Raw genomic sequence first — 20,990 nt, 5'->3', positions numbered from 1 at the left:
GAGAAATAATATGAAAAATGTGTTTCTACTCGATAAAGTTGCATACATTATAATTTTGTATAAAAATCAACTAGTTTTTTGGACATGTACGTCAGTTCCGTAAATAATAACGCTATTTTATCAAATTGACAGCATATACGTAAAACTTTAACCCTTCACAGACGTTATTAGAATAAAAAAATAAAATAAAATACACAATCCAGGAAATGTCAAATTAGATAACACTAAAACCAGAAATACATGTGTCCCTTTATGTGGAAAATATTTCAGAAGCTGATTTTTGTTTCACTACTGTCCAAGATCTATGTTCAGATTTTCATTGGGAGTAAGCAGGATTACAAATCAGTATATCAGAGACACAGCTCAGGTTGAGCGCTTTGGAGACAGAAATCAGAGATGCAAGGCTGACATGGTTTGGACATGTGGAGAAGTGGGATAGTGGATATACTGGAGAAAGGATATTGAATATCAAGCTTCCAGGCAGGAGGAAAAGAGGAAGACCACAGAGAAGGTTTGTGGATGTAGTGATGGAGGATATGCAGACTGATGGGGTAACAGAAGAGGATGATGATCTGTCACGAGGAACCCTAAAAGGGAGCAGCCAAAAGAAGACTGACAATTTCCCAAGTTCTAAGTAAACATTTTTATGCATAAATGGAGTTTGGGATTTTAAATATAGCAAAATTTGTGCAGCACAGCCCACACTCCATAAAATTCAAATACAATAGAAAAGATGAGTCCAGACAAAGTGATGCGTTTCAAAAAGCAGCTGTATTCGACTATAAAGGCATTTCTAATCCAGTGTCTCTAAGCTGTTTTCTTTATATTTCAGTGTAAAAAGCCTAGACTCTATTAGAAAAAAGAAAGTAAACAAAAACAACAAAACAACATTTCATTAGAAAACAAATCATTGAAAAAAAAAAAAAAAAAAAAGATAATGAAATTCCCATTCACCAGTCATTTCAATTAAAATAGAAACACCTTTTTCGCTAACATTTCCCTCAAAACAAATATATATTTTTCCATATATATATATTTATATATTTATTCTCAAGGCAGTTGGTCATGGCCAAATTAATTGACCTCATCATGGCCATTTTTCATGTTTCAAAATTAGAAAACGGATCTAGAAGGGAAAAAACACAACAAAACAAAGAAAAAAAAATATAACAACAAGCGGAAGCACAGTGGACAGCAGGAACGCCGCACTGGCCAATGAATAAGGTCTCATTTTAAGTGAGAGGGAATTGTCTGTCAAGGCGGTGTGGCACACACACACACATCCTCTGGAACAAGTGCAATGCAAAGAGAATAAGTTTCTCACATCATAAAACTACAACACACTCCTCTTTCACAGCACTCTGGTTGAACATTAGCTTCCCTTTGCTTGTCTCCTCTTCCTCTAGTATCTCTGTGCAGCAGGAGTGTGAAGGCTTTCGTTGTGCCGCTTTAGTTCTTAGTCTTTGGCGGGAGCTTAAAGTCCACTTGACTGAGATATGCTGCAGTATTAAAGAAGATGGCTTCACTGTTTCGTTTGATTTTTTTCCCCTCTCCACATCCAGCTGCCACACAGACTAGCAGAAGTCTCAACATTTTCATGGCAACTGAGAAAGGGAGAAAATGATCCCAGCATGCCAGCCTCTTGCTATTACAGTAAAAAATATGACTAATACAGTGTGCCTGAATACTGAAGACTTCTCTACCAGGAAAAATGGTGCATCTGATAGCAGAAGGAGAGGACACAAGCAGCAGGGGTTCTGCAACAAAGAGGGGTTAGAGATGGCAAACTTGCAAGAGCAACTCTGGCGGTAGTTAAGTGCTCCGAAATGATTCAGATGAACGGGACACAAAAAGGGCACGACGGGACGGCTGAGCGGGAAGAGATGGTACAGATGGGGACATCACCGCTGCAATAAAAGCAAGTGATGGTCAAAAAGTGCCAAATGGCGACTTGTGGAGGTTCCCTGGGTTACCATTAAGATGAAGTGAATATGCATGTTGTACAGTAAGCACATATGCTCATGTGTTTGTGTAAGAGAGAGAGAAGAGAAAATGTGTAGAAGATAAAGAGAAATCCCTGGGCTACATGAGAGGGTGACGTGGAGGAAAGGCCTAAGCGGACCTCGGTCAGCTCCACCCATCGCATCCCTCCGTTACACCTGACGCTCAGCAGAACTATGTGCTTCTCTTCTGAAGCTCCTGAATAAAGGCTGTGAAAGCAAAGAGAAACACACAGTAAGTACACAAAGTAGCTGATACTGGAGCAAAATTAAAGGTTTTTTTTTTTTAAGTGTAATCTAACCTCCAATAATTTCCTCTTTGACTTTTTGTAGTTCTTTCCGCACTTCCTCCAAGATCTCCTGCAGAAAAATAGGACAAACCGTTAGCCACGGCAATACATTTGTGATTTAGGAAAAAAAATGTTTATTTGCAGTAACCAGGTGACGTGAAATCTCCATATACATACAACATATTTTTCTGACTTGTGGCAGAACACAATGCATTGGTGTTGACCAGAAAAAATTAGGTTTCTCTAAACCTCTGTCAGGATTAAGACCTTTTCATGCATGAAACCTATAACATTGTTGGCTTTATCAACTGGACTGAATTCTGTCATTTAGGCATGGGTTATTTTTATGGAAATCTGCAAACACAATGACGATCCACATTACCTGCAGTTTGCTTGCAAGATTTAACAGTACAACAGTGACATAATGCATGAGGTCAGACTGTCTTTTTGCATGGCAGCTTTATTTTGATAGATGCTTTGATAACTAGAGAGGCCACTTCCTATGTGTAGCTATGGGAACAAACATCCCACACATCAGATTAGAAATAACAGGAGCTTGTGAAGTATGATTATATACACCACATCTGTGATAAGATCCGGACTGATCCTGTCCCAAGCTGGGAATGTAATTATTGTCAGTAGTTAATATTATTGCTGTTGTGCCAGCTGCATAAACGCACACCAACCTGTTTGTGACACACTCAACAACACACTCCTGGAAACAGCTGGAAGCTACAAACTAACTTCATCTCCTATAGTCAAATCTATGCCTATCGGGATTACTGGTTAATGTCATTACATTGTCCCGTCACAGACTTTGCATTTTATAATTATTTGGATCTATAACAGAACAATGTGAGAGGTGGAAAAAACAAAATAGGTGTGTTTCAGGTGTTTTAGTCCTATTGGCACACGTGTACAAAATGAAGCACATTAACATACAGTCTGCCTTTAAAAACATTTGTGAAAGAATGAGTCGTTGTGATGTAAAAGGCTGCCACCATTGCAATAAGTGCGTTTGTGAAATGTCTTCTCTTCTAGACATTCCACGTTCAAGTGATATTATTGCAAAGTGGAAGCAACCCACAGCAACTCAGCAGTGAAGTAGCAGACCATGTGAAGCTACAGAGTTACTGAGTTCCAAACCTCTGACTTTAACATCAGCACAGAGAGCTGCGCACTGGGAGCTTCCATGGCTGAGCAGCCCCTGCAATGTGGAAGTGGCTCAGCACTTTTGTCCATTTAGTCTACACGAATCGATTTTGAATTCAGTTTTTCACTAAGAAGGAAGCAGGAGTTTCTGCTGGTTAGATGATGAAACAGAATAAAAGTGGGTTTTTAAACACCATAAATTTCAGTGTCATTAATCTTTGTTAATCAAAGGCTTCCTAAGCTTTGATTAACAAGCTTCGAGTCAGAGCAAGGTTCAACAGTCTGAGACTTCCATTGTCAAACTGTTGTCAAAAAGTGACCTCAAGCCAGCGTATTCAGATGGAGCCAGATTCATGGAAAACAAAACGAGTATCGGAAGCTTTAGAGAAATCAGCTTTCTCATTTACATAACAAAAAATTCAGATCCAAACATTCAAGTGTGGCTGTTTTGGCCAAGAACTGATGATCGCTGGGTCGATGAGCATATTTACCTGTTTCATTTTCTCTAAATCTGAGTCATCGGTTCCACTTGCTTCATTATTATTGCTTGCAGCCTTTGCCCTGTAACAAAACATGAAACAGACATGCAAATATTTCATGTTTATCTTTCCACAAAACAGGTGCAACATATTAATCAAGTGCATTGCCACAGTATAGAGCAAATGAAGAACCAGTGAATGGAAGAATGCAGAAATGACATGAAGGTTAACCTATGTAAACTCATTAACCTACCTTTCTGAAGCTCAAGGATGCTGACGAGCTATAAATTAATGCCTGATATTAACTGATCTAGCTAGCACAGGTTTCAGAGTAGTGTATGGCTCTGTTAGGACCTTTTACCACAAAAACTACGTGTACGTTCTTGAACTACAACGAGAGACAAACAAAGCCATCAAAGATGTCAGAGAGGACAGTGCCAACCCCAGCCGAGAGAAGTGACTTGAAAATAAGCATGAATCATAGACCCAGGCTCCCATCTTATTAGTCAGTTTTCAGAGACGGCACACTCAGCTGCTACATCTACGGGTAGCTTGGGTGCACGCCATTCTCCCATCCATTAGATGGTGCTATCAACTGTAAAATATGCTACCCCAGCATGAAGATTTGAGAGGGAAGAATAAAGGAAGGGGTGCTAAAGGTCATGAATTAATGGGGCACATGTATACCTGGGAACTTGGGACAATGAGGAAGTGGAGTCCATGCTCTTGGGGATGGAGTTATTCCTGTTAGTGAGACACACACACACACTCTCGCTCTTAAAATGAAAATGGACGACATTCGCACACACGCACAAAAAACTCACGTTTGTGCAAAGACGCAGGCGTGGACACAAAAATGTGCGCACACTGGTGAACGGGGTGAACCAACACATGGGACACCTGGAGGTGACAGATTTACTGCAGGGAAATAACTGCGTCTTGGCTCACCTGATCATAGAAGGTTTCTCCCAAGGTCTTCTGACGGCGTCTGAAAAAGAAAATGTATGAAAACACGAGTTGTTAATCTTCACTCATATCAGTATATCAGAATGAACGTAGGTGGCATGCTACAGACAAAACTGTTCAGTTCTCACCACTTTGACTTGGAGACTCTGACTCATCCTGTAGAGAGGAGGGAGAAAAAAAAAAAAACATGGAGACTTCTCTTAACAGTGAGTCATCCTCAGCCTTGAGTGGTTGGTTACATGTAAAAACACTCTACATTTGTCTGGTGTTACATAAAGGGAACCGATTATGCTTCTCCTTACTTTCTGGCATGTCTATATTGTTATGTTACGACGATACTGGTGTCAAATGATGACATCGTATCTGTAAGTGTGAGTCGAAAACTCAGGCTTCAACCGTTTATTCTACTCTTGGCAATGTTTAATAACCTGCCAACGTGAGCAGAGAAACCCCACCCACCTGCTGTTTAAATGTTTTATTTACGAGGGGCAACCAATCAGGACAAAGCTGGCTTACAGGTGAGAGCGTGGATATCAGTAGCTAGTAGTAACGGCTTGTTTTATATATTGAATGAACTATTGGGCTGGGTTGAGGCTCACTGTAAGATAAATAAGGGTTCTCCAAAAAGTTGATTCTGTTCATCTGGACGTAGCGTTTTGTGGGAGAAATGTTTTGTCTCTCATCCAAGTGACTTCTTCAGTCTCAGCTGACTGCAGGTTTCCTCAATCTTATAAACAGTACACTTGCATAATGACTGAAACCAGCCCACTGAAGGAACAATGGGCTGGGAGGTCAGTTTCTTAATTTTAATTTTGCAAATTCTCATGACCATTGATCAACAACCACTGACCAAAACCCACTGATCAAAGACCACTGATCAATATCCATGAGTACCATTCACAGAGAGTTGGGGAATGGCTGCAATCACAGCATTGTAAGATGGCGAAAGATGTACCCTTAGGCCCCCTCCTCGATTCAGAGATGGTCTTTCCCTTTTCACGTAAATGGCCTCCTTGACTCCACGCTCAAACCAGCGTTCCTCCCTGTCCAGGATGTGTACATCCTCATCCTTGAAAGAGTGTCCACTGGCCTGTAGGTGTAAATAGACTGCAGAGTCCTGGCCTGACGAGGTAGCTCTTCTGTGTTGTGCCATCCGCTTCGCCATGTATAAATCCTGGCAATCCTCCTGGCACTTAACAGCGCACACTATGTTACTCTGTTTGTGTCGGGGGACCCGATCCTTGGGGCGGACCAGTTTTTGGCGCAGCGTGTTTTGGGGTTTAAAAGCCACAGAGACCCGGTGTTTAAAAAAAATGCGTCTCAACTGCTCCGATACTCCTGACACGTATGAGAATTTGCATAATTAAAATTAAGGAACTGATCTCAAAGCCCATTGTTCCTTCAGTGGGCTGGTTTCAGTCATTATGCAAATGTACTGTTTATAAGATTTGGGGAAACCTGCAGTCAGCTGAGACTGAAGAAGTCACTTGGATGAGTGACGAAACGTTTCTCCCACAAAACGCTACGTCCAGATGAACAGAATCAACTTTTTGGAGATTTACTTCCCTGGATGATTGAGAATGCATCAAAACGTAAATAAGGGTTATTTGAACTATAAAGGATGCAAAGCTACTTTAATAAAGTCCAAGAATAAAATTATTATTACAAAAACAATTTGACAAAAAGGCGACCCTTACATTATCTTGTGGTTTCACAGGTGGCTTCTCTCCTGTGTCTGCAGCTTTTCTCCTGATAAAGGAAGTTTAATAATCAAGCAGAAAAACTTGCAAGAGCTGACTGAATATAACGCATGTAATAAATGATTATTGATCAAAAGACAAGTGAAGATTGTAACTACTTAATATAAAACCTTATGTGGCTTCAAACCTGTGGTGTCACCCACCTGCGTGCCAAGATGGCACTCATTTCACCCATCAAACCGCCTCCTCCTCCTCCAATGGATGCGTTGCTGCTGCGGGTGGACTCAGTTCTGGAAACTGGAGCTGGAGTTGGAGTTGGAGGTGCAGACGGGCCATCATCCTGCTGAGGGCAGCAAATAGCAAAAGCATGGATGGTGGTGTCACAGATCTACATCTCTAAATAACTCTTAGTATTGTGTCAGTACAACAGTGGAATATCCAATTAGAATAATGAGAGAAGCACATGACAGATTGAGTGATTTGTCAATTGTATGCTAAGGAGGCCTTTAACAGCAGCTGCAAAGTAACAGTCAAATCTGGCACACACACACCTTGGATACTTTGCGGAGTTTAGCTCCTGCAAGTGCAGCCGCCAAGCCCCCTCCTGCCCCTCCTCCCCCACCGCCAATGCCATTTCCGCCACCCGAAGTGGGCAGGGGTGGGGCTGGGGGAGGTCCTGTGGGAGGTGGTCCCGGAGGCGGGGGGATGCCAGCTGCTGGAGGAGGGGCAGGAGCTGGAGGAGGGCCAGGGGGTGGAGGAGGAGCCGGTGGAGGAGCGGGGCCTCCAGTGGCCAGTGGAGGAGCTGGAGGGGCTGGAGGAACTGGACAGAGAAGGACCATGAGTTTGCAAAGTATTCAGAGAAGATTCACACCAATGAGAGCATGACCCAGGTAAACAAAATTCAAAACAATGCTTAGATGGCTTCTGTATGATACAGAGGGCATGACTGATCCTCACTATCTAAAACTGTCAAAAGCATAAACAGAGCATAGAGGCAGCACCTAAAGCACTAAAACAGCTCCTGCATCTAAAAATTCCAATTTAACTTAAACAGCTTGATTGATGCTCCATGTCTAGTGGTTTTATATTTTTCTGCCTTGGACAAACCACTTTTCATGTCTGATTTAATTGTGATTTGAATGCTGAATTTTCACTCTGCTGGACACTGGAATTACCAGCAGCATCTTATCTGCTTCCCAATCCTATAAGCACTTGGTTTATCTGGAGGGCATCCAGCAGCATGCTTTTGTACCCGGTGCAGCTGCACCCCCTCTGTGACTGCTTGTGGATACAGACACTCCAAGACCTTGATCGACAATTCTAATATATGATGTCTGATGTCAAGAAAGATGCGGCACCGATGCTGAGAGCACAGTTCTCGACGGTGTTGTGCATGAATCATTTATTATTACGGTTCAGAATTAGGGACAGCCTTCAGATTTTCCATCAACGTTTAAAAACAAAAAAACAAAAATTCAGCCAGTGAAAGAAAAAGTCACAACCTCTGTCTGACACGACCCTGTATCAGTCTTAAAATCCCATGTTGTTTTTGGTACGCAGAATGAATTCCAGCTTTCCTTTCAGGGCGATCATGTGCTGCACATTTATCAGAGTATAACGCTGAAACAGAACAAAACTGAAGTGTATTAATGTCAAGTGGTGTTATGTTGACCAGCGCAGGTGTTTCCTGACCTGCAGCAGCTTGTCTTTCTCTTTCCAGCCTCTCTCTTTCCTGCCGCTCCCGCTCCTGTCTTTCTCTCTCCTGACGCTCCCGTTCCTGCTGTTCCAACCTCTGCTGCTCCAACCTGTGCACAAACAAACAAATCTGTCACATCTGTATGTGAACACGTTTAAAATAAACCGAGAGTAATTACAATAAACTGGCCCACAATTAAATTAAAGTCTGAGACTCAGAAAGCCTTGAATCATGTGCAAGTGTCCTGTAGATATCTGAATTATTTATGCACCAGCCGCTGTTTCAGGGCAACTTCTAACATTTCAAACAAACAGTTTTATAAAATCTAGAGAATTTGGTAAAAGGACATGAGGTGAATTTCACTTTTAATTAGTCTATCACTAAAAAGTCCACAGCTGGTCAAAATGAGCCAATGTGAGTTGCCTCAGTTGGCTACATTTCTCTCCTCTCCCCCAACACATCTGCCACTCATAACAGCTGATTACAGAGCACCACACATACACTGTACACAGTCTACACACACTAAAGTGCAGAGCCACACACATGCCCGTAATCACACATGATGTCAAGCAGCGAGCCGAGGAAAGGGTGAGGGGCGATCGCATTCATGTCTGTTATTCTGCCTCTTCTCACAACTGCTGAACATCATCGATGTTTACAGCTGCAAATATTACCCACAAACACCTGCATCTCTGTTGGACTTTTAAGGTTTTAGAAGCTCCCTGAGCTTCAGCGCGTCACTGGATAATGAGACAGCCAGGCAAGCAGCAATGCTGATTATAAAATCCTCCTAGACTGTGATCTTTATCACCTTTTAGTGTAAATAAGATTAAAAGGTTAATGCTTAGTCCATGCGAGTCCAAGTGTCTCGCTGATGGGACAGGCTGATGGAGACATGGCGGGAAAATGTAAGCAGCATCCACTTTACTGTCTTTTTAACCTTTAAACTACACGGGCTGACTAAGGCTTTAACAGCGTCAGCGTCAAGCTAATGCCATCAAATCCTCTGCATATGCGTGTGTGCCCTAACCCTGCCAAGTGGACTACTGCAGAGCCAAAACAGCTCGACTTGCTATTGATTGTTATGCAACTGAACCCAGGAGATTGTTTGCATCAGTTAGAAAACATACACTTCACACGTACAGTAAACTCACATAAGAGTTAAACAAAAAAGAATCAGAAAAAATGTCTGATTATTAAACAAACAGTCATTTACAACCAAGCTGAAACCTGGAAATGTAATCAGAGTTATCAGCTGAACCAAGCCCAGAAGATATGCAAGCGGAGCAGCAGTAAAATGCGACCAGCGGTGGATTACAACTAGCAAAGTGAAGAAGGCGGACTGCATGTAGCAGAAAGTCTTCAAGGTACCTCCGCTGTTGTTCAAGCTCTTCAGGAGAAGGCCCATTTGACACGGGGCGGGGGAGGGTAGCATAACCTGCCAAAACAGAAAATAGAAAACATTTATAATGATTACTATGAAGCAATAACTACTGACACACTCAAGTTTATCCAATCTGTGCTTTTACAGACGTACACACTTTTTGATATCTGTGCTGTTGATACTGTACAAAGTCTGCAGACAGTGTGGACAGCCACGATATGACACACAGGGACCTCAAATGGGTGGTGCCCACTAATCAAGCATTTACAATGCTACATTTTATCAAGTATTTTTCATGGCTCAGTGACACAGGATATACAGAGTATTCATTTAAATAGCCAGCTGTTGTAAATAAGTAGAAGTAAGAACAACACTGACTATGAATAAGTGTTGAAACTGTTAAAAATGAACACATTTTAAAAAACAAAACAAAACAACAAAAGTTCTAATTATGTGTTTGATGAATACCAGGATTCCTTCTGAGGAAATATTCAAACTATTTTCTATTTAACAGGATTGGATGGACATGTGTGGACTGATGTCTAAGAAATAATGTGTTTAACTGTAACAGCTACAGTGTAGGACGCAGCTCTATCACAGGTCCTTCATCCCAACAGCGGTCAGACTGTACATTACACACAATAGATACCCACAAAAATAAACGTTTACTCCCACTGCACTTTCTGCACATATGAAAAATATGACAAATATTTACTGTATATAGCAACCATTTGTAAATAGTAGAAATTACTCTTGTATCATTTTTTTCCTTATTTAAAAATAAATAAATAAATCCAGAACACCTCCAGTTCCCTTTTTCTTCTGACCGTTGTGCTGCTGTAACATGTGAATTCCCCCAGTGTGGAATTAATAAAGTCTACGTCTAAATGACAAAATGTGATCTGAGTGAGTAATTTTCATGCATTTACACCAACTCTGTGCACAACTGTAGCCAGCACAGCAGCACGAGGCCAAACAAATAACATTATTCGACCTTTTTATATCTACCCAGCTACCCTGTTTGTTGTACATCACTGTGAATCATACTCATCACTTGTAGGAAGCTTGTTAGCAAGGTGTTTCATGCGGTCCAGGGCGGTGTTAATATCAGCTAAATCACATGCCTGTTTTCTCTAACTGATTGACAAGAAACATATGTAACCTCTGTGTGGTGTTAATGTAATGTTTACCATGTACTGGCTGATAGGTTACCACAAAACAGGAAGTTGTAAGTTTGGGACGTTTTCATTCGTGCTGGAGTCATAAGCAAAGTCCATGGAGTAGCTACAGATGCTAATTTACCTGCGTCTGCCATGGAGTTGAGGACCTCCAGAGCGTGGCTCATGCCATTGGCAAATAAAGCAGCATCCTCCTTGCTGCCAAAGTTGAGTCCCCAAACTTGTCGGGCATCCCGCCACTGGTGAAAATTAGGTGTGGCCTGATTATACTTGAGGCCTCTAACGATTGGACAGTTTATAACAACCTGAGGAGAAGAAAGAGAGCAGAGGAGTTACAAAGTCGTTTAAAAATAAATTATATATCCAAAACAACTTCTAAAATCTCCACAACCTAATATCCCTGCTTAAGCATAACACGACTGTATCTGCTTAAATGTTTGTGGACTATGCTGGTACAGATTCCAACCACCAGGTGGTGTGAAGCTTATGGAGCTGGGGAAAAAATGTTCTGGGTTTGAGTGTTTGCCTGAATGTGCTGACATGCCATTTCACTATTTGTTTAACAGCCTCTGGATTCCACAGAGGAGAGGGGAGGATAGGCGACCCTGTCAGGGGGGCAGCATGCACTGAATGTAAGGGTAGCAAGTTCATCTGCCACTGTAGACATCATCATTAAAAATAAACAAATAAAACTTCAGTCTTCCTGTTTAAAAATAGCAAGGTAGTGTGTAGATGCAAAGAGAATTGCATCACGAATCAGGATAAAAGGAATCAAGTAAAACCTGTGGCATGATGAAAAGCCTTAATGCCGCAGGTTCCACTTATGCTTTTTAACTCGTCTTAAATCACACCAGGATGCATAAAACAAGCGTGACACCACAAAGACACTTCTAAAGACACCACAGGCACAAGAAAAAAGAAAAAAAAAAGAAAGAAAGAGGAGAACATGAAAAGGAGAGAGAGAGAAAATTCTCATTTTCTTCCTGCTGCTCTCATTAACCACAAGTCTAAACTCACTTGGATGTTTCCGTCAGACACAAATATAGAGTCCTTACTGGGTATCAAACTACGTCCTAAATTGTCACAGGAAATGGCTGAACAGGCTAACTATCTCACAGGAAACATCTTCCACTTTAAGACACATCTCTGGGGAACACTTCAGAGTGCTGAATGTTTAAAGAAGGGGAGAGAGAGACACAAGACGGGCGTATCAAGAACAGACGCACCCAAACTCAGGCTGCCCTGCTTTGTAACATGGAATCGGCTCACCTTTATCAGCTGGGGAGTCATAATCTGGCGATAACCACAAAGATACGCCTTCATTATCCTCTGCTTTGAGCACTCAAAACTGAAGGAGGACTTTCCTACATGTTATGCCAAAGGCATGCTGACAATGCCCAAAAAAAAAAAGCTTTGCATGTTTGTGTGCACCTCTCGCAAACTGACAGTAATCAAAAGCATGAATGTGGTGGAAGTGCTCTTGCTTAAGACAACAGTCGATTCAAAGCTCAGCTCAGCAAAATCTGTAAGATTAAAAGCACTGAAAGGAATTAAAACACAGGCTTAAAGATAAATAAGGTAACCCAGGGCCTGTTTATCAGTGTAGTTAAGAGCAGCAAGTGTTTGGATAAACGGCTGCAAATGGTGTGAAGCAGTGATCGTGCTCCACGCGCTAACTTAACGGATTCCCAGCTCCACCTTTCATCAGGTTTCATTAATTCATTCTGTGCCTAAAAGTAAATACTTCTTCTGTCTGCTAGGTTCATGCGATCATATTTGCATCAGTGTATATAAAATCATGAAAATTCATAGGGGGTTTCTAATACAGTGGCTCCCCACAGAAGCCAGTATGCTTGCTCCACCCCTCCCCCTTTCTGTCTCTCTCTCTCTCACAGACACACACACACACAGACATCAGAGAGAAACTATGAGGAAACTAGTTAGACCATACACTGACCGGCCACTAAGTACACGTGATCAACTGCTCATTAATGCTAATATCTAGTCAGCCAATCTCATGGCAGCAACTCATGTACACATGGTCAAAATGACCTGCTGAAGTTCAACCCAAGCATCACAATGAGGAAGAAAGGTGATTTAACTGATTATAAATGTGGCATGATAGTTGGTGCCGCACAGACTGGCATGAGTATTTCAGAAAGCTCATGTGCTGGGATTTTCCCCACACAACCATTTATGGGGTTTACAAAGCATGGTCTGAAAGAGAAAATGTCCAGCGAGGGGCAGTTCTCTACAAGAAGATGTCAGAGGTCAGAGGAGCAGAGCCAGAGTGCTTTGAACTGATAGGAAGCCTGTCTAAAGAGCCATTTATTACAACCAAGGTATGCAGAGAAGCATCTCTGAACCATTGAAGCAGATGGGTTAGAGCAGATGACTGCACCAGGTGCCACCTGTCAGCTAAGAACAGGAAACTGAGGCTACAGTTCACACAGGCTCACTAAAATTGGACAACAGAATATTGGAAAAATGTCATCTGATCCGATCTTAGGTCTCAGTGGCATAAACAACATGAAAGACTGGATCCATCTAGTCTTGTAGAGCACCTTTGGGATGTGGTGGAACAGATGAATCCCATCATGGATGTGCATCCAACAAATCTGAAGCAACTGTGTGATGACATCAAGTTAGCATGGACCAAAAAAATCTGTTTCCAGCACTTTGTTGAATCTGTGTCATGAAGAATTATGGTAGTTCTGAAGGCAAAATAGTTTCTATACTAGCCAGGTGTACCCAATAAAGTGGCCAGTGAGTGTAAATAACTGCAACATAAAGTAGAGTCTAAAACTGCTCTGCAACCAAACAAGGGGACAGAAAATAGGTTTGGTTGTGATTTATTATCCTTCCTGTGGCTTCTTCGATGGGCAGAGGGTTTAGGGGGAGGGACATAAACAGCACAGTGGTAGACGATGTAAAAATGCTCTCAGGTGCTTCTAATAAAGCTATACTTACAGTAAATACTCTCCATATAACAAACAGATACAGTTTAGGGTATCATTTACAATGATGTCAATGAATGGGCACTTACAAAACCCAGTATTCTCACTCTTGCTTACTCAGACACCTTTAAACAACACAGACGCCCACAGGCCACATGACAGACACTACACACATCTCACAAAGCCAGACACTATGCTAAGCCTGCCCAAAGCTGGCAGATGTACCTGCTGATCTGTCTGCATCTTGCGTCCCACTACCCTAAAGGCATTGTTGCTTGGGTTGTGATAGATCTGCACCCTGCTGAAGGTTTGGGGTCCGGTGCCCGCAGGAAGCCACTTCTTATTGCCATCGTCATAGATCATCACAGTGGCCCGAGCCTGGCAAATACTTGATTCACTGAAAAACAGAGCACAAAGAAGAAATCATCAACATTAGTTTACAGCATAGCTTAGTTGACTCTTTAAAGTCTAAATAATCTACTTTTCTCTGACTAGTACTCAGGCTTGTACTACCACGAGTTCAGCATTTCAAAGGGATCTTTCTGTTAACTTCATTTACCCTTATAGCCACACAAAACTGGTTATCGACTCAGTAACCCAGGGTTCTAGTTACAAATGGGTTCACAGGAAGGAGGCTAATCACGAACACAGTGTATTGGCAGCATAGGAATAGCAAAGTGTAATGTTAGAAAAATTTAAAACGCACAACACAGAATCAAAGCAACACAGGTGCTGCAGGGTGAGTGTGTGCCAGAGGAAAAGCAGTGTTCAGTATTCAAAGTGCTGTATGAATGCATGCAAGTTTTAGCCAGTAAGACTAGAAAGAGCTCAGATATGAATAAAGTTTAGCCTCTTTGAGGGTAAGAAGGAAAGCCAGCAAAATTTCCAAATGTAATTAGTTCTAATTAATGCTGATGGAACAATTAAACTGTTGTAAATTAATCTGAGGCCAACAGAGGAAAAAAGTAATAAAGCTGGATCTGAGAATCTAACCTACTGACAGTCAGAGAAACGCAAAGACTTCAGACCCTCCTATTTCGTATACAGAGGTCTCTGGGGTCTTGCAGGAATTGTGATGTTATGTACACACTGTCATGTACACAGTGATTTCATACCTGTTGATGTCTAATCCAGAACATAATCTGCTCCGGAGCAGGTTAGGGTCAGAGTGCGTTACCATGGTGATGCACCCCAGTAAGAAGTGATCCACCTTCACATTACAGAAAACTTCTGGGTTAACCCCGGGTTACCTAGATAAGTTGAAATCCTGCTTTGTAATATAGACATCTGGCAACTAAGAGTCGATTTCTGCTCTTCCAAGCCTGAACAAAAACACCCACTACATGCTGCCACAAAAACGAGGAAGAATTAAAAAGATCCAAAGCCAAATTAAAGTACAGCCACAAAAATTAAACCACAGGGCTTTATAGTAGCGACGGCAACCTCAGCCGACAAACGCATGAAAAGGTCTTTGTGAGCTCTGCTGCAAACATGTTTGTACTATAGAGTGTCATCGGAGAAATACACTAGACTGTTGTTTTTAGGGATGTCACAAAAACAGATACTTCAGTATCAAATCGATACCAACATCCTGAAAATGTGGAGGTACTTGTTTTTCTAAAGGTACAGCTGGGTACCTAACATACTCTAGATGCCTTAAGAGGAAACTCAGTCCTAAGCAACAGTGTTTTATTTGTTTTGTTTACGTTAGCAACGTGTTCTATTAATAACCTGAAATGTTTGCAAAAATAAAAAAATAAAATAAAAATTTGGAAACACATTCATTTGTGTTACTGCTGAGAATCAAGGACAATTACGCAAACTACTAAAATTTCAGTTACATTGCATTTTTTGTATAAGGACAAAGAAGAACCAATATTAATTTATATCATATAAAGGCTGTGTGTTTTATGTGGCATTCAGCGTGAACTGTGGGTGGAACAGGAGAGGCCAACAAGGAAAGATGAGGAAGAACTGCAGACAAAGTTTTTAGTCACGAGGGCCAGTCTTTCAAGACAAACCTAGTCTCATACTCACTAACCCACAATGCCAGATTAAGAACATTTCAGTGTGTCCTATGTTTCAAAAAACCCACAACACTAATATAACCAGCTTTGTTTGAGCTTCATACGCGTCAGAAAACACACTAAACTGGAACGACAATGTCCTTTATTCACTGAAGTCTTAACCTTTATTTGCAAAGAAGCTGAAGTGTACATTCCTGTCAAAAAAAACTCTTTATATTTTGTTAGAAAATGGGAAATAAGTACAAACATAAATGGAAATACAGAAAAAAAGTTTGTACAAGTCTAATAATCTTGAAGTCAGTATTTGTCAATTTTGGTATGACAACCCTTATTTTTCAGCACAGCCTGAAACTAGTCTAACTAGTCTTCAGGAATAGTTCTCCAAGCTTCTTGAAGGACATTCAAAGCTCTTCTTTGGATGTTGGCTGAGTTTTGTTCTGTTCTCTCAAGATGATCCCACACTGCTTCAGTAATGTTGCGGTCGGGGTTCTGGGGAGGTCCATTTATGGCTGATAGTGATACATTGTGTGTTTTTCTATCCACATGTGCTTTCACCGCACTGGCAGTGTGTTTGGGATCATTGTCATGCTGAAAAATGAAGCTGTGCTAATTTAGAGGTTTTCTAGATTGTACTACATGGTGGATAAAAAAAAAATGAAATGAAGTGGAAAATACTTTTCTACATTTATAACCATCCAACCATGACAGAGCCTGCCTGTAGTGCAGGGGTGGCCAACTCCAGGCCTCGAGAGCCGGTGTCCTGCAGGTTTTAGATGTGCCCTTGATCCATCAAAGCTGATTTAAATGGCTAAATGACCTCCTCAACATGTCTTGAAGTTCTCCAGAGGCCTGGTAATGAACTAATCATTTGATTCAGGTGTATTGACCCAGGGTGATATCTAAAACAAGCAGAACACCGGCCCTCGAGGCCTGGAGTTGGCCACCCCTGCTCTAGCACCTCTCTCGTGACCTCCTCCATACCTACCTATAGCAATTTGAACTTTTTGGGTCCCTACCCTCACCTATGGCCACGAGCTGTGGGTAGTGACCGAAAGAACGAGATCGCGGATACAAGCGGCAGAAATGAGCTTCCTCCGAAGGGTGGCTGGCCTCTCCCTTAGAGATAGGGTGAGAAGTTCGGCCATCCGGGAGGGGCTCAGAGTAGAGCCGCTGCTGCTCCACATCGAAAGGAGCCAGCTGAGGTGGTTCGGGCATCTGACAAGGATGCCCCCTGGGCGCCTCCTGGGTGAGGTGTTCCAGGCATGTCCCACCGGGAGGAGGCCCCGGGGCAGACCCAGGACACGCTGGAGAGATTATATCTCTCGGCTGGCCTGGGAACGCCTTGGTGTTCCCCCGGATAAGCTGGAGGAGGTGGCTGGGGAGAGGGAGGTCTGGGCCTCTTTGCTTAGGCTGCTGCCCCCGCGACCCGGCCTCGGATAAAGCGGATGAAGATGGATGGATGGATGGGTCATTTGGTATACCCCCCCCATTCCTCCCCGTTTCTCTTCTTTAGTTGATTCTTTAAAAATCAACTGAAGGCTAGGTTTCCTACTATTTCTTAAAGGACATGACTTTCAGATACTGTTTAGAAAACTTTTTCTTCCACCTGTTCAGTTGCCTCTGATTTTTTTAATGACATACTGCACACTATGCTGAGCAACGTTTTAGTGAATAACTCTTTGGGCTTTTCTGGAGCAAAATTACTATTTTGTGTTATTGTGGCATTTTTTTTCAAACATTAAACTAAAGAATTATAAACACATTATGTGTTTTCGCAACAGGATGCTAGCAACAAAGAGCCTAAAGATATATTTTACAACTGGTTCTTTGTTCTCTGTTATCTGTAGACACAAAACTGGTTCATGTTTTGAGCTTCGTGTTTCTATGCTGAAATGATTCATAGATCAGTCTTAAGTGACTGAACAAAGAACAAAAATAAGAACGAGGAATGAACTGAAAATGAGTGAAAAAGCCGCCAATGTCAGAAGAAAAACCCAGAGAATATTCCACATTAACGATATCCACAAAGTCTAACGTCTTCAAAGCGACATATAAAGAAATCAGTAGCTTACACGAAGGAAGAAAAAAACCTAAAAATGCAGTATGGTGTTGATAACTGCTTGGATAAACAGAATAGTTTGATCCCAAACAAAACGCAACAATGGAAGCCGACAAAGACGGGAAGTTGTGCCGTGCTCTGCCAAACAGACGAGGCGCTGGAATCTTCCACCTGCTTTCCATCAGCCTCCACCTCATCACACTTTGGAAGAAAACAGCCACATGTGCGCTGACATCAGTGGTATTAATAGGTTTATGCAGACAGACAAACAAACAAAAAAACAAAACCATGTTTACTCAGGTATCTCGGGTAGGGCAGACGTGTTTAAAACAGAGATCTTAGAATAAACAAATATTCCTTCTCTACACACATATTTGCTTTTTCCTTGTGTATGCTGATAATACTGGACAAGTATAATGGCGTAACATTTAAATAAATACCACTAAACACTGTAAAGTCTGTATTCATTCATTTAACTGTAAATCTTAATATATGCATGTTAATGTGCATGCGTGTCTCAGCTTAAAGCACAGCAAAACAGAAGAAACCAAAGTGTCGGTAAATGGTGAGTAGAGGAGTTGTGCAGATGCAGAACAACAAAGGTTTTACGATCCCTCCCCCTCCTCTCCTTATTTTCCCTGCATGGTCTCCCTATAGTCCCCTAATCCATCTCTTCCACCTCTCCCTCCATCTGTCCCGCCCGTGATACAATCTGCTACTTCCTGTGACACAGCACCAAAGCCCAGCCCACTTCCTGTTGCCAGCAATGCCTAATAAGGACTCATCCAGCCTGAACAATGGATGCATGCATGCACACACGGAAGAAAAAGAAAAAAAAAAAGGCCATATATATATTATATACCTAATTATATATTATACATTATACATTATACAACTTCATAAAAATTCAGTCCATATTTACTAAAGAACAGCAAAAACAAAAAAGGAAAAAAAAAAAAAAGGATAGTAAGGAGCCAAGCATTAGGATTTCATGAGTGATTAAGTGTCTGGGATTGTGGACTCCAACCAGGAACAACTTGAATTTTTAGGCCTTCCAATATCCCGAAACAGGAGGATGTCTGGTGCAAACAGTGTGTAAATTAAACATGAGGCTGCGTGTGTATAAGTGACTTCACGACAGCCACGCAGCTTCAGGTTTGCTGTCAAACTTCAAAATGCCTTCCTGTTATTGTGTTATTTGGCACGTCTTACAATAACTGCGCTGATATTAAATGTTGGCTCACTCTTTCCAGAGTGACTTTTTGTTGTCTGTGCTACCTGTAGCCCTGTAGACATTTGTGTGGGTGTTCTCTGTCTGGGAAAAAGAAAATAACAACAGAAACCCCTTAAAATACTGGGTTCAAGTCAGTCACTGCAACTGTGCATATTTTTCTTCCTCTAAGGTTTGCAAACATCGGTTAACAACTTCAGATATTTTCAAACAGGTTAAAAGTTCTAAAAAGACATTTTTGCAGTGTCTTGTGTTTCAGAGACTAAAGATGCAGATCTATCATATCTGCATGTACATCAGTCATTAAGTAACAAGGATGTGCATTAGAGGGGCATAGATAGGTCATGAAGTGCCTGGGGGTGGGAATCACAAAGTTGGCACGGGAATTACGATGAGATGCTGTCATTATATGTCGCCTACGGTAACACTGATACTCTCATACAGGGACTCCCAGATAAGCATCTAGGATCCATCAAATCCACAAGATAACCTCACTGCAAACTAGTCTACTTCTGTTCACATACTCATATATTAAGCACCCTCATGTGTGGTCATAAGTAGTGACTGCAGCAAGTACAGCTGGCAAAGACAATACCCACATGGAAACAGGAGTGCACTGATAATGCATTGTAAGCCGAGTAACTCACAATATCACAATATGTTGACTACAATAACAACAATGCTGTGATATAGCATGTCTGATTTAAATCGTCTGTTACATTAAGACGTATGTGTAGGCGATAAAGAAAACATCTTCATCTTACTCCATCACAATTGATCAAATTAACATAAAAAAACCCATCTCACCTGAATTTTCCAGCATTGTTTTTGATGGGCCACTTTAAAATCCCAGTATCCAGAAGACTACTTACACTGGGGTCGTCGGATCTTTTAGGGTAAATATCTCATACTATGGCTCAAGTGTAACTCAAGTTAGCATAAAATGTTGCCTCGTTTCTCTAAAATATCTGGATGTCTGATCCCTCTGACAGCAGATCTGGAGGCCTGTAGAAACCAGAAGTTTGCAGGTAGAGGACTGATAATTTATTTATTTATTTTATCACATTAAAGTCATATATTATTATTTAAAGCTGTTCAAATCTAGTGAATACTTTCACAGATATTATATGAGCGGAAAAAGACATTTTTGTTCTCTGTTCTCTGTTCATTTTGTTCTCGTGATTGTTCTCTGTTTAGAGCACCAACCTACTTTTAATCTAAATACTGATATGTGAATCCAGCATATGAATTAAGACGGGGCAAATATTTAATCTTTGTCCCACCACTATAATAATTTAATTTAAGCACAAAAAATGAATAAATAAAAGATAACTGCGTGTGCTATGCATTTCAGACAATACATGCATATGAAAATGAAAATTCACTGATAATTCTAATAAAATAAGACCTTATTTTGAACATGATAGTACAACTCAAAGAGAAAAAGAACAAAACAAAAAAATACTCCATTATTTAGTAACTACTTATCATCACTTTTACTTCCCGTTTCTGCCTTATCCCTTCATAAATCCTTCCTTATAATTTTCTACATATATTTAGTTTGGTAACACGAGTAACAGACCAAGAGATACTTTAAAAAAAAAATAAAAAAATCTATACATACACGTGCATACACATACAGCTATACACACACAGTGTGTGAAGAGTGGATAGTGGACAAGAGCACCCAATCAAAGTCCTTCCTCCTCCTTCTACCCTGCAAAAACCATCATTTTGTTCTACATTTTAAACCCGAGTCGTGCTGGGACAGTGAGTAATGAACTTCAGCAATCTGTTCCACAACGTCACTCCACATACAGACATGCAAAAACTTTTTAGCATTGTACAAACACAGATGCTTTAAATCGAAT

At 41.2% G+C, this 20,990-nt stretch overlaps 1 protein-coding gene across 3 annotated transcripts in view; it reads right to left on the bottom strand.

Moving 5' to 3' along the window:
* Positions 1–752: 752 nt before the first annotated feature.
* vaspb (vasodilator stimulated phosphoprotein b) overlaps positions 753–20,990 on the bottom strand; it is a 32,846-nt gene continuing 12,608 nt past the window's right edge. Inside the window, exons 2-14 of one of the 3 annotated variants that reach the window (XM_084951434.1) lie at positions 14,028–14,199; positions 10,970–11,150; positions 9,655–9,721; positions 8,280–8,392; positions 7,139–7,407; positions 6,791–6,927; positions 6,585–6,636; positions 5,016–5,043; positions 4,870–4,909; positions 4,609–4,665; positions 3,934–4,003; positions 2,303–2,360; positions 753–2,210 (exon numbers count right to left, since the gene is read on the bottom strand). In XM_084951434.1, the coding sequence (XP_084807560.1) occupies positions 2,176–2,210; positions 2,303–2,360; positions 3,934–4,003; positions 4,609–4,665; positions 4,870–4,909; positions 5,016–5,043; positions 6,585–6,636; positions 6,791–6,927; positions 7,139–7,407; positions 8,280–8,392; positions 9,655–9,721; positions 10,970–11,150; positions 14,028–14,199 (1,279 nt within the window). In that variant the 3' untranslated portion in view covers positions 753–2,175. Of the gene's footprint in view, positions 2,211–2,302; positions 2,361–3,933; positions 4,004–4,608; positions 4,666–4,869; positions 4,910–5,015; positions 5,044–6,584; positions 6,637–6,790; positions 6,931–7,138; positions 7,408–8,279; positions 8,393–9,654; positions 9,722–10,969; positions 11,151–14,027; positions 14,200–20,990 lie in introns of all 3 variants that reach the window. The other 2 variants (XM_084951433.1, XM_084951435.1) reach the window with 2 other exon arrangements.

The sequence above is a fragment of the Perissodus microlepis genome, chromosome 14 (genome assembly GCF_051167445.1).
Source record: "Perissodus microlepis isolate ML-2025 ecotype Zambia chromosome 14, ASM5116744v1, whole genome shotgun sequence".
Classification (NCBI taxonomy): domain Eukaryota; kingdom Metazoa; phylum Chordata; class Actinopteri; order Cichliformes; family Cichlidae; genus Perissodus; species Perissodus microlepis.
This window is presented reverse-complemented; position numbering and strand designations above follow the sequence as displayed.